General features: G+C 39.8%; 3 protein-coding genes across 4 annotated transcripts in view; 1 reads left to right on the forward strand and 2 right to left on the reverse strand.

The window, feature by feature from the left end:
• Positions 1 to 13,205, reverse strand: part of LOC120558615 — a 411,267-nt gene that overhangs the window by 80,015 nt on the left and 318,047 nt on the right. The gene's annotated exons all lie outside the window — the stretch shown is intronic.
• Positions 6,993 to 8,982, forward strand: LOC120558616. The gene is made up of 3 exons (XM_039799678.1): positions 6,993 to 7,446; positions 7,670 to 7,787; positions 8,058 to 8,982. Exons 1-3 carry the CDS (start codon positions 7,265 to 7,267, stop codon positions 8,817 to 8,819), a joined length of 1,062 nt encoding a protein of 353 aa, XP_039655612.1. The 5' UTR covers positions 6,993 to 7,264; the 3' UTR covers positions 8,820 to 8,982.
• On the reverse strand, positions 9,215 to 11,752 carry LOC120558619. The gene is made up of 4 exons (XM_039799680.1): positions 11,627 to 11,752; positions 10,709 to 10,903; positions 10,543 to 10,622; positions 9,215 to 10,281 (listed from the first exon to the last, which is right to left on the reverse strand). Exons 1-4 carry the CDS (start codon positions 11,654 to 11,656, stop codon positions 9,696 to 9,698), a joined length of 891 nt encoding a protein of 296 aa, XP_039655614.1. The 5' UTR covers positions 11,657 to 11,752; the 3' UTR covers positions 9,215 to 9,695.

A 13,205-nucleotide genomic window follows, 5' to 3' on the forward strand; every position in this document is an offset into this window, starting at 1 on the left:
TTTGACTGGGGTTGTGTTATGCATCCACTAGATGGAGCTGTGCTAAAGGGAATGTCAACAAAACCGTCAGATAAAGTCAAACTTTATGAAGCGTTCTGACAACAACTCCGATCACTCCCTCCTTATAGCATTTAAATCTAAGTGGTCCGAGAAAAATGGCGATCGTCTCAACGTGGTCCCTGACATGTTGTCATCAGCTTGTCCTCTTCCATTGGCCATATCAGAGGCAAACCTGAACGGGTTGGCTAATATGAGCTACCAATCGAAAGCTTAGAAGCTAAGGAATACGATGACGCCCACATCGATCATGTAGCGAGCTGGGCAGAGAAGCTAGCGGCGATGACAAGTGCGGAAATGGAAAACGCGTTTTTCCGTTGTGATTCGGCCAGAAACTTCAACATTGTGAGGCGAACAGATCGTTTTGTAATATAAAGCTTGGATATTACATTTCCTTGGACTCTTGTGGATTTATGAAAATCAAGTTTTGGCCAAAATACCACTTTGTTGCTGAAAGGACAACGAAATCAGGTATGGATGCACTCTCGACAGCTGGGCAGATTATGGCTGAATTGTTTTATTGTAAATTGTTTACTTTGTAACAGTTGTGTAACTGCTATAAATCATCGTATGCTTTGTAGGTGGGCTTAAATTAATCATTAGAGGCTAAGCTTTCAATTGATGTGTCGCATGGCTGTATATTTTGAATATTTAATGCTTTAAAGTTATAAAAACGCGAATGAGTGGAATTTTTATCGAGGTTACAGCGACGCAGTGTCCCGTCAACGGGGCAGTGATCCGTGAGGTTGATCCATATATATATATATATATATATATATATATATAAGGCGCTCCGGATTATAAGGCGCACTGTCGTTTTTTGAGAAAATTAAAGGCTTTTAAAGGTGCAATATGTAATATTGTGTGTAATACTGGCAGCTAGCGGTTAAAATAGTTACTGCAGTACAAATTCAAAATACTGGAGAGTCGTTTCCCCCGCCCCCTCCTGCCCAGACTCGAAGTTCACGGGAGTTGCCAGGCTGAGACCGCAGCCTTCACAACAATGTTGCTAGACACTTTTCTCACATAGCCAGACATTACTCCACAGCACATGGGGGTAGCTAACGGTAGATGCTGGCTATATTGACAGTCATAAAAGCCCATGCTCACGCGGAGCTCTGTAACCAACTGACAGACACACTTTTTCGGCGTAAAATGCGAATTACAGTGTATGAACCGCTAAAAACACAACAACCTCCCCGTCCTCTCCACACGGCCAGGCAACACTTCCCGCTCCTTAGAATTACAATACGAAACGCTAAAAAAATACCACTACCTTACCGACGGAACACACTTCATTGGCTTAGAATTACGGCAACAATCGCTAAACACACTGCAAACTCACAGTCCTCTCTTTCTGATTTACAGCCCCCCTCTCGTGGCTTAAAATAACTCACTGTTGTCGGCTCTGGAGACTTTACACAATGTTTTTATTTTTTACTCATCTTTATATTTCTTCACTTTTTGTAAAGTGTGAAACAACTTCTTTCCATAATTTTTTCCAGCATTGTCTTCATTCAACCCTCCTGATGTCCTCAGGTCTAATCTGACCCTTTTTTTTTTCATTTTCAACAATTTTCTATATCAGAACATTTGGTTTTATTTCAACCAAATTCTCAAATAATAAATAACGTAGATGGTTCCCTACAACGCTCTTCACAAGTTAATAAATAATAAATGATCAGTTCACTACTTTCATTGAACTTGGGTGTTTTATTAAATTTTATAGCATGCATTATAGATTTTTTAAATGTTGACACAGAAAAAGAAAACATTGCATCGTCGACAGGAAGACAACACAAGGGTTAATTCTTACATTTCTAAATTGAACATCCCATTAAACACACACACACAGAGACAGACAAACACACACACACACACAGAGACAGAGACACACACACACACACACACACACACACACACAGAGACAGAGAGACACACACACACACACAGACAGAGACACACACACACACACACACACACACACACACACAGTTCAAATTTTAGAAAATTCTTCAGATTGTTCACATGCACAGAAATATTTGCAGATACACACACATGCTGTTGAAACATTTTGTATTTTTTATTTTTCAACAAACAAGATGTATTTTCTGATACATCTTCTGAACAAAAATCAGCTCATGTATGGAGTTATATTCCTATCTTTAATCAAGAGCGCATTCTTTCAATTTGAGAGCATTTCTCACTGATATTACGTTCAGATTTTGTAATAATTTCCCTCAAAACCTTGCTCTCACACTCAAATAGTCACTGCTCGCGCTTGGATTTGCTCTGCTTGTGCTCAAAGTTTGTGCTCGCGCTTGGATTTGCTCTGCTTGCACTCAAACTTTCTGCTTGGACTCAGATATGTTGTTGTTTGGACAGATTTCCTGCTCTCAGCTTTGAACCTTCTCCTCGCACTCAGGCTGATTCTGCTCACTTGCAAAGTTCCTGCTCTCGGATTTCTCCTGCGCGCTTGGATTTTTTGTGTGTTATAACCCTATCAGTTTATATATCCCTGCGCCGTTTATAGCTTTATTATAAGTATATGTCAACAATGTGCACAGAATGGTCGACGCACTTTCACCTGCAACCTGTCAGGAAACGGGAGAAAGCTTTGAAGTGGGACGTATGAAGTTATGTCCACAACTACGAGGGTGAGTAACATAACTTAAGCACCTAGCTAGCTAGCTAGCATATGGCGCTAGCATATAGCCTAGCTTGATGTCCAGAAACAAATATATGTTCTTTATTGTATAGCTAGCTAGATTGCGACGATATATGACCACAGTGTTTTTTGTATATGTGATGACCCTACTTTGTATTTTTTCCTCGTTTGGTTAACCATGTTCCTGGGATTTGGCTAATTTCATGTTAGAGCCAGTAGTAAAACCTAAACTGTAATATAACTGAAAGAACACAAGAAACTGGATTGTTTGTGTCAGTTTTTGCATCACTGTTGTGTGTTGTTCATCAGAATTTAGTCTTCATTCCTTCATATAACATTAGTTTGAAAATAGATTCATAGCAATCTGTATAAAACGTAATGTTAAGTTCAATTTTATCACTATAATAAAAACAGATCTAGAAATGATATGGTTTCTTATTTGCTCCTTAAATAGCAGTTATTTGTTTAATTAATACAAAGCAAACTGAACTGAAAAAACAAGTATTTTGTTTTACTTTCTTTTCATCCAGGTGGGGCTGAGGGGTTTGACCCCTGTTGATCTGTGTGTGTCATATCACCAACCCATGATAGCTAGAATTCACCCTGCTACTCCAGATCTACCTACTGTATGTCTGGCTACAGACTACAACCATCTGCTCCAGATCTACCTACTGTATGGCTGGCTACAGACTACAACCATCTGCTCCAGATCTACCTACTGTACGACTGGCTACAGACTACAACCATCTGCTCCAGATCTACCTACTGTACGACTGGCTACAGACTACAACCATCTGCTCCAGATCTACCTACTGTATGACTGGCTACAGACTACAACCATCTGCTCCAGATCTACCTGCTGTATGGCTGGCTACAGACTACAACCATCTGCTCCAGATCTACCTACTGTATGACTGGCTACAGACTACAACCATCTGCAAGTTTTGTTTGTAGTGAACATCATCAACAGCTGCACTTAAAGTCTCCTGGGTTCATATGGGACTTGGTTGTTCTCCATACTGCATCAAACACTATTATTTTTTTGTGTTATATTAGTACAGATAACAGTAAGTATCATTACTTGATCACAGTATATATTATTCTGGTGTACACTGTTGATTTGACTCCATGCTATTGACTATACTTTAGCTTGCCACCTCAAAACTTTACCTTAATTGCTCTTGTATAGTTAATTTACCTATTTAATTGAATTATTCTTAATTTGTGTTGCCATACCTGAATCATCCCTCTTGTGAACACTAGGCCTATCTTATCTTTATTCATAACCCTGCTCACAAACTCACCTGAACCTGGGTCATCTGTTTGCCAATATCAATGTTCCTGCTACAGTAAATCCTATAGGCACATTGTACTGCTTCACCGTAGTATGAACCATACACTTTTAAGGTTTCGTGTCAAATATTGTGCAATTTGTTATGAATTACTCATTGTTTTGACATGGTAAATTAAAGCTATTTACCAAGTGTCAGCTCTGGTAAATTTGATTGTACTGTTTTTTTTTTTTATAAATGTTATGGAACATGAAAAAACTATTTGCCTTGATCAGGGTTTTAATTTGTTGCAAATGTGAACATGGTTTTAATAATCTGTATCTTATTGCTCTGAAAAACTACAATGATTTAAGAAATAGCAGTGATACTTATCAACATTTATTGAATTGATTGAATATATGGGCAGACATTACAGGCACCTATTCATGTCAACAGAGAAAACAATAATTTGTTGTCTCTTTTATCACTTTGATTATACGCTGATGGTGCAGAATAAAGGGAAGTCCTTGTAGATCTCTGGCACTTTGAGGACAGACCGATCCAGGAACTCTCCACTGTTGTCTTTGTATAGTATGCTCCTATTAAAGACAGATTCATAGACATCAACACGTAATATATTAGGTGTACGCAGCTTGCTTTAACATCATTACCATCTTACCTTACCTTCTCTGATTTGGTTTTGTGGACATCAGTAATTTTCTCTCCCAGGCCTGGTTGTGCACCCTGTGAATTTAAGCAAGAAACATAAGTGTATGTAACATGATTTTACTATTATATTATTATTATTTTTACAATTGCATTATTATCAGACTTGCCAACCTTCTTGGTTTGTGCTACTGCTGCCTGTCCTCTGCACACAGGTGAGTGATGTGCTGACTGGCACAGGTCCATGCACATAGTGCAGCTGTGATGCAGCTCAACGGGTACTTCAGTCACACCTGGAAGAAGAGAAACAAACCAACAAAATACTTGTTCTTTCTGCTCAGTTTGCTTTGTATTAATTAAAAAATTACATTTAAGTTGCCAAATAAAGCATATCATCTCTAGATCTGTTTTATTTGTGGTGAAATTGTACCTAATAGACTGGGTCCGTATACTTTTTCGTTCATTTGATTTTCATTTTATAAACAGGTATTAAAAAACAAATGGTTATTTGATTTTCGTTTTAAATCATGGGGATCAGACCTCCGGTGCTGGGTCTAATATTCTAATATTAGCTGCGCAGCTAGCTAGCAGCTAGCTACCAGCCCTGTGAGCTTGGTCCCCGCGGTTCGCTCCCCGGTGCTGACTACTCTGGTCCGTCTGCAGAGCTGCGTTACCCGCTCTAGCTGACCTGGGAATCTACCGCGCTCGTGATTTATTCATATTTTATTTACTTTGCAGTGATATGCTATGCACTGATGTCAGGCAGGCTTGCTGCTGCTTTTAGTCTGAGCCTGTGAGATAACTAAACTTCCTTTGAATATAACGTGCATATAAATAGACGGAATAAATAAAAGTCCCCGGAAATAAATATAAGTAAAACATATGTATTTAGGCTATTGAACTATAATGACTAATGCCTATATATGTATTGCCTCATTTATGTATTTCATGTTCCATTTCATAGCCATATTTATTATGTAAAGGGGGCAAAAATGGATCAGTCGCTCAGGAAGTTATAGACTACAGTTTCCCTCAGCAGCCGGGACATTCTAACGCTTAACGTGAAAAAGCTTAATGTACCTAAACAATTATCAATCAGATATCAATCAGTTATCAGTCACATAACGTCCATAATAATTGGACTTTGGGTTAGATTTTTTTGACAGTTTTCAGTGGTTATGAGGAGCAATATGAGAGAGAAATTTGGTAATCATTGATCATTGTTTAGGTACATTAAACCACCTCTATTTGTTTCTGGACATCAAGCTAGGCCATATGCTAGCTAGCTAGCTAGGTGCTTAAATTATGTTACTCACCCTCGTAGTTGTGGACATAACTTCATACGTCCCACTTCAAAGCTTCTCTCCGTTTCCGACGGGTGCAGGTGAGAGTACGTCGACCATTCTGTGCACATTGTTGACATATACTTATAATAAAGCTATAAACGGCGCGGGGATATATAAACTTGGTTACAGTCAGGTTACAGAGCAGCCGCCCTCAACAGACGTTCTAAAGTAAAGTGAACGCACCCTCAACAGGGTTGGGATCATTTCATTGGTCAACACTACAGCTGGCATTCTATTGGTTGTTGACTTTTGATAGGGTTATAACACACAAAACATCCAAGCGCGCAGGAGAAATCCGAGAGCAGGAACTTTGCAAGTGAGCAGAATCAGCCTGAGTGCGAGGAGAAGGTTCAAAGCTGAGAGCAGGAAATCTGTCCAAACAACAACATATCTGAGTCCAAGCAGAAAGTTTGAGTGCAAGCCCAAAAAAAAAAACAAAAAAAAAAAAAAAAAAAAAAAAAAAAAAAAAAAAAAAAAAACAAAACACAAACCTTTGAAGCACAAGCAGAGAAAATCCAAGCGCGAGCAGTGACTATTTGAGTGTGAGAGCAAGGTTTTGAGGGAAATTATTACAAAATCTGAACGTAATATCAGTGAGAAATGCTCTCAAATTGAAAGAATGCGCTCTTGATTAAAGATAGGAATATAACTCCATATAAGTGCTACTGCAGTTTAGTTTTCTGAGCCTTTACAGATTACAAATTCCCACACATTTTGCATGACATTATGTGATAGGGTAAAAATTAATAACAGATTAACATGAAACTTTCCCAGCTAATTACTTACTTAAGACATATTTTTTCTACAATATATCATATCCCAGTTTGCTTAAATTTTAGATACAGTGTTGTTTTAATGGTGAAATGTTTACTAATGTAAATTCACAAGTCGATCTGGGTGTCTCCGTGGCTTGCAGTAAGAAGATCGGACACAGTCGCGTGAACAACGGATGATATTCCGCAATTGACAACGGCTAGTGTTTGCATGAATGTCTGTCGGGACCAGAATTAATGCTCAGCAACTGGTTTCTATCGTCAAGTTTCACAAGACACCGACAAATGAATGAAAAATAGTTTATTTCCTGGTTAGTCGGGAATGGGTCCTGAAAGGCCACGCCCACACCACATCTGCATCTATCACCAGTTAATTCAAAAACCAGTTAAACCAAAACACCGGGTGTATGGGAGAGGAGAGAGCGTCCGCCCCAGGTGTCGGAGGATGACGGCGACGCAGCCTGCGACAAAGCTTGTATCCCTATGGACCACGACTACGCTTCGGCTCCAGATCCTGCAGTTGTTGATTTAGCCCTTGATGACAACACGTCTCTCAGAGATGAGATTCTCAAGCTGAGGGAACACGTCGAGAAGCTGACAATGAATCAGCGCTTTGGAATTCATCGTTTTGCTGCCTCAGACAAGGACATACGTTTTTTCACAAGGTAAGATTGTTCCGTAGTACTTTTGCAACAACAGATATAGGTGTGTGTGTGTGTGTGTGTGTGTGTGTGTGTGTGTGTGTGTGTGTGTGTGTGTGTGTGTGTGTGTGTGTGTGTGTGAGATATGAAGGCTAACAGAGTTGTATATTTGAAATACTTCCTAGTAGTTTCATAGTATACACTGATACAAGATTTAAATGCTAATATCTGAATTGTTTATTTTTAGATTTGCATCCTATGACGTGCTGATGAGATTCTGGGCCTTAATAGAGCCATCACTGCCATATATGGTCAGTGTGACACACGCACAGAGAGGCACCTTTACAGAGCCAAGTTCCACTGTAGTAAGTAGTTATTTACATGGGCCATACAATACAACTTAAAAGGGATAGTTCACTTCAAAATGAAAATTGTCATCATATACTCACCCTCAAGTTGTTTCAAACCTGTATGAATTTCTTTCTTCTGCTGAACACGAAGGAAGATATTTTGAAGAAATAAATAAATTCAGTGAGTATATGATTTTCATTTTGAAGTGAACTATCCCTTTAACAAAGATCAGGGCTAATAGAGGTTGAGAGAAACATCATGTAAATTGTGTTTCTTTTTAACAGACTCGTTCCCTGCAGCCCATTAATGAGATGTTCATGTTTCTCAACTACCTGGCACTGGGTTCAAAACAGCGTGACCTTGCTGACCGGTATGGAGTCCACCAGTCCACAGTCAGTCGGATCATTACAACGTGGAGCAACTTTCTGTACACTGTGCTAGGGTCTGTGAGGATCTGGATACCAGAGGAGAAAATAAGGGCACATCTGCCAGCTGAGTTTAAGGACTATGCAGACACTACAGTCATCCTGGACTGCACAGAGCTGAGGTGCCAGTGCCCTTCATCACTTCTTCTCCAAAGTGAAATGTTCTCAGCATACAAGTCCCACTGTACTCTCAAAGGGCTGCTTGGAGTGGCTCCTCATGGGGCAGTCACATTTATCTCTCCACTGTATGCTGGTTCTATCAGTGACAAGCAGATCATGCGAGAGTCTGGAATTCTCTCCCTTTTGAGACCTGGGATGGCCATCATGGTCGACCGAGGTTTTCTTGTTGATGACCTTGTGCCTTGCAAGATTTATAGGCCAGCATTTCTCTCTGGAAGATCCCAGATGTCTGCCTGTGAGGTCAGGGAGACCCAAGCAATTGCACGCCTCAGAGTGCATGTTGAGCGCCTCATACGGCGTGTTAAGGAACACAAGTTCTTTGACACAGAGATTCCACTTCGGCTTTTTGGCAACATTAATCAGCTGTATACTGTTGCATGTCTTCTGACAAACTATGAAAACGGGCCTCTCGTAAAGGCTTGGGCAAAGAAGCCAGAGTAGCAGTAGTAGAAAACTTTCTTTAAATGTACATTTGTAAATTACTTTGTATAAATTGATTTTTATAGTTCCTCATGCACTGCTGCACATACTCTTTGAATAAAGAACTGGATTATTTGCATGTTATATGTACTTTACCTCACCAGTGCTTTTAAGCCATCTGTAATAAAAGAATACTTTCATGCACAGTGAATTATATTTACTGAATAATAACCTTTATTTAGGGCTCCCAAATTACAAACAGTTATTAAATATTTTTAGGTAATAAATTATTACCTAAAAAAAAATGAATAGGAAGAACAAGTGACATATAATTTAATAATAATTATTACATTAGTATGCAAATACAACAAGAAACATAGTAATACAATTAAGAATAAAACAAATATAAACTTGAATCAAATATGTACAAATATTTTGAAATGGATTGAACAGATAAGACCTGCTAGATTAGAACTGCCAGCATTCTGTAAAGAAGCGTGACAGGCTATCAGAATCTAATTATTTAGGGAAGCATAGAGGTAACAATAAAAAAAGAAATAATCAATTTTTACTTTCAGTGATTTGGTGATTTCATTGTCTCTTGGAATCCTCTGAATAAACATGTCTTCCTGTGTGTAGACAACAAAGTCGCACCAGTCCAAACCAGAAATCAACAACTGGCCCTGGATCTGCCAAAAGTAGGAATGAGATTTCCTTAATGTGTGTGTGCCCTCACTGATCTTAATATATGGGCAGTCAACATAGCTTGCTACATTGGGGCATTTAATTTCAACAAGGCCAAACACTGTCTGCCCCTTTGGATCGTACACAATGCCATCAGGTGATGACCCCATCCAGGGTGCGTCAGGGTGGATAAGGAAGCCACAGGGATAGTGGTTAACCTCCCTTACTCTGCAGTACTCCTACTGCAGCAGGTTCCATGTCAAGCCCCCTCCTCATGTCTGCAGTCTGATGGCTAGGTCTCAGAAGTCTTTTGGCAAGATTTTCAGCAGAGCTCTGTGCCCTGGTGTGACATACCTCTCTGAACTTAGAGGAGGTGATGCGGGGCCGCCTTAGTTGGTGCCACTCAATGCAGGAACTCTGCTCTTTTGTGCTGTTGGCAATTTTGTGTGCGGTTTCTAATGTTGTTGCCAGGGACATCATGTGGTGCTGCTGATGTTCAGTGCAGACAAAAGAGCAGGTAGAGGGTCCCAGCCTGTAACCCTGAAGTGGCAGCTGTGGGGGAGAAGGAGCATCTGTGTGGGGACAGGTTTTTGGAACTCTTTTTGCTGGCATATGATAGGATAACACACTTCCTTCTTGCACTTTTCCAAATGCAGAGTCAACCAGAGGAACATTAATGTCCATAGCCATAGTTGTTATCAGTGGAGCTACATCACTTGGAACATCATGGTAGACTTCATCCACCCTGAGTGTGGAAAGTTCAGGCAGAGCTGAACTGACGCCCTTATACAAGTTGCTCCTATGAAAAAGACAAAATAATGTTTTTTTTATTTTTTTTTAAAATGAGCCATAAAGTAAGTAACATATAAGTTGAACGAACAAAATAACAAAAAAAAAATGCTGACTGCCAAAATTTGGACTTTCTTGCTTAAACAACTGACATTATAAATACTAACTTTGGATGTTAAAATACAATGTATCATATGATGAGATTACTACTTTATCTGAGGCCTCACTGATTACTACAGAAAATGTCTTTAATGACAATAACAATACTAACCTGATCCCTTCCGTCAGTTTTCTTTCCTTGGGTCTGGCTGTAAGAATCACCATGTCATTAACCAGACCAGGTTTAACACCCTGCATTTGAAAAAAAAAAAAAAGTTATCAATAAAAACAAACATCCATAAATAGAATCAAAGTACCCTATTAGAAACATTAGTTACCATGGATCTTGGCTTATGCCACTGTTGTTCAGTCTCTGTGCAGCTGTGTGTTGGGGGAACAGAGGTGATGCTTAGCTGGCAATAATGTGCAGTCTGGTACAACAGTGCTGCCACATGATTACACAAAGCTGTACCCGCCACACAGGTACACTGGCAGCTTTGTAGCTGCACAGGACGGGCATCCTCAAGCACAATCTGAAAATACACAAATCTGTTATAACAGAATAAAAGTGAAGTTTTTTAAAAGGAGAATACATGAGTACATGAGTACAGTGAGAATGTTTGACAAAACAAGCAAATATGAACCATCGACATATAAAGATGACGTGGAAAAAAAAAACTACTAAACAATTAGTATGAGCTAAAATTGTAGCCACAATATTATTATTTATCTCACTTTACTCATCCTCAACAGTAGACACAGAACGGGTGTCAATGCAGTGACAAAACAGAACTCAGTTTCTGTGAATCCCAGTGATTAGCGTACATATTTAAATATCGATAAATATTACAACACACCAGTAATATTTATGGTATGGTAAATGAAATATGTCTTTAAAATAACCTTTAGCAGGATTAGATGCAATGATTCACAGAAACTTTGATCTGCCGAACGTAACCTGTCTCATGAACCATGAACCAGTCTGCGCTGAACCCGCAGGATAACTTTCTCTTACGCTTAAGCTGTGAGGCTTTTGGCTTTTCCTCATTGATCTGTAGCACTCATCCCTAATGGTTACCTCTCCTGTCCTTGAATCCTTGTTTGAAACTGACATTGACAAAGGCGTTAGGAAAATTGGATGTGATTGACACATACTAGTAGACAGACCGACACATAGCCTACGTTGCACCTGCTGCGCTAGCACTAGATAGCATGCATGCTATGGGCATGTAAACACAAATACGTCCAGATCTTACCTTCAAAATTGTGGATGTAGCTCGAAACATACAACTTGAAGCCCTCTCCTTCTTGGTTGTCGATGTATGACATCATTTTTGTATAATTCGACTCACGTCGTTGACCGTAACCCTAGGGACATCTTGAAGCGACCGAGTGAAAAACGGCATTGTTGTTATTGACGCTACGTGCGCGCCGTCGACGCCGGATGTAACCTAGCTGGCTGACTTGGAATGCGGAAGAGAGTGTGCATATAGCCTATTTCTTTGGAAAAATTCAGCTCCCCACTCTGACTCCCACTCTAACTCTCAACATTCCGGCCCCATACACACACATTGGAAAATCTGAAACGGTCTGAAAAGACGACGATACGTAAACTGTGATTTCGTAGAAACGGTGATTGGTATCCAAATGCCCATTCAGCCCAAAAAAGGCCAAAGTCTTGTCTTCGGTTTAAACTTTTAATTTCTTTTCTACATTAAAGTATGGCGATACAGCATGGCTCCAAAGGGGAGTTGTTTTGAGCGATGCTAAGCGATTTCCCGACGATTTCCCATTAAAGTCTATGGGAAATTTTGCGCGTTTTTTTGCCGATTTCGTGAAAACCGTGCGGCAAATCTCTTAGAAAACACATAGCACACCATTCCCGAGCGATACCCACGTGATGATGTCATTTGTGTGCGCGTGTTCTGCTTCAATTACTGTATGTTCAACAGAGATAACTGCAGAGGTAAAAGTAAGTGTGCACCTCAACATTCTCAGTTTCATCCGTGCTGTTTTGCAGCAGGCCAAGCTGCCACAACTGCTGAGGGGTCATGTTTCCCTCTGTGCGAAGTGGGTGATGGTTCCAGCCCTCAGTGAAGGTGTGAAGGTCTCTGCGGAGACGTGGTAGGAAAACAAAATGCACCATAAAGATGTGAAGTGTGTTTGAGATATCCAGTAGTCCCTCTTCTTCGAGACTATGCAGGACATCATAATATGTGCAAGTTACTGCAGTCCACACGTCACGCCAGAGACGTTCGATTCTGTAACGGAAAAATGGTAGTCGTTAAAACGAACAGTATGTCACCTTTTGAGTTAGAGACAATATAACGGGCCACTAAGATGTATCATAATAGTCACACATTCCATTTAAGAGGATAATAAATGCAAAATTGTTGATTAATAGAATATACAACTGCAAAAAATACACAGAAAAAAGTATTGAGTGAATGCTGACTCAAGGTTATTGTTACCTTGTTAAACATTTGATTACATTAAGGCTACCTCTGGTTGTGGACACTTTTTCCAGAAATAAAACTTGCCCGGTCAGTTCCTCGCACAGTAAACATATACACTCCTTGATCAGCTCTGACCCTGTTACATAGTTATATAACAGTTATTATTAAAGTTATATAGCACTGTGCAACACCAGGATGAATTGCATGTGATGCATATCAGACTGCATGACCTCTTGTACATACCTTGAGGGCAATCCATTTCTCTCACAAGAGGTCAGGAAAAAGGTGAAACCAGTAGATGCCTTATTGTTGTTAGCAGGTTCCAGGTCTGGACACAAATATAAGCACCCCTTAAATATAGGACATTTTTAGCCTTGTA

This window comes from Perca fluviatilis, chromosome 5 (genome assembly GCF_010015445.1).
Source record: "Perca fluviatilis chromosome 5, GENO_Pfluv_1.0, whole genome shotgun sequence".
NCBI lineage: Eukaryota > Metazoa > Chordata > Actinopteri > Perciformes > Percidae > Perca > Perca fluviatilis.

Bases quoted from the DNA above. Each gene is read 5' to 3' on its own strand.
- LOC120558616 (XM_039799678.1), top strand. From the start codon at position 7,265: ATGGACCACGACTACGCTTCGGCTCCAGATCCTGCAGTTGTTGATTTA. The intron at 7,447-7,669 runs GTAAGATTGTTC...GTTTATTTTTAG, and splicing joins GACATACGTTTTTTCACAAG to ATTTGCATCCTATGACGTGC. The intron at 7,788-8,057 runs GTAAGTAGTTAT...TCTTTTTAACAG, and splicing joins CAGAGCCAAGTTCCACTGTA to ACTCGTTCCCTGCAGCCCAT.
- LOC120558619 (XM_039799680.1), bottom strand. From the start codon at position 11,656: ATGTTTCGAGCTACATCCACAATTTTGAAG. The intron at 10,904-11,626 runs GTAAGATCTGGA...GTGTATTTTCAG, and splicing joins CTACATCCACAATTTTGAAG to ATTGTGCTTGAGGATGCCCG. The intron at 10,623-10,708 runs GTAACTAATGTT...TTTCAAATGCAG, and splicing joins GGCATAAGCCAAGATCCATG to GGTGTTAAACCTGGTCTGGT.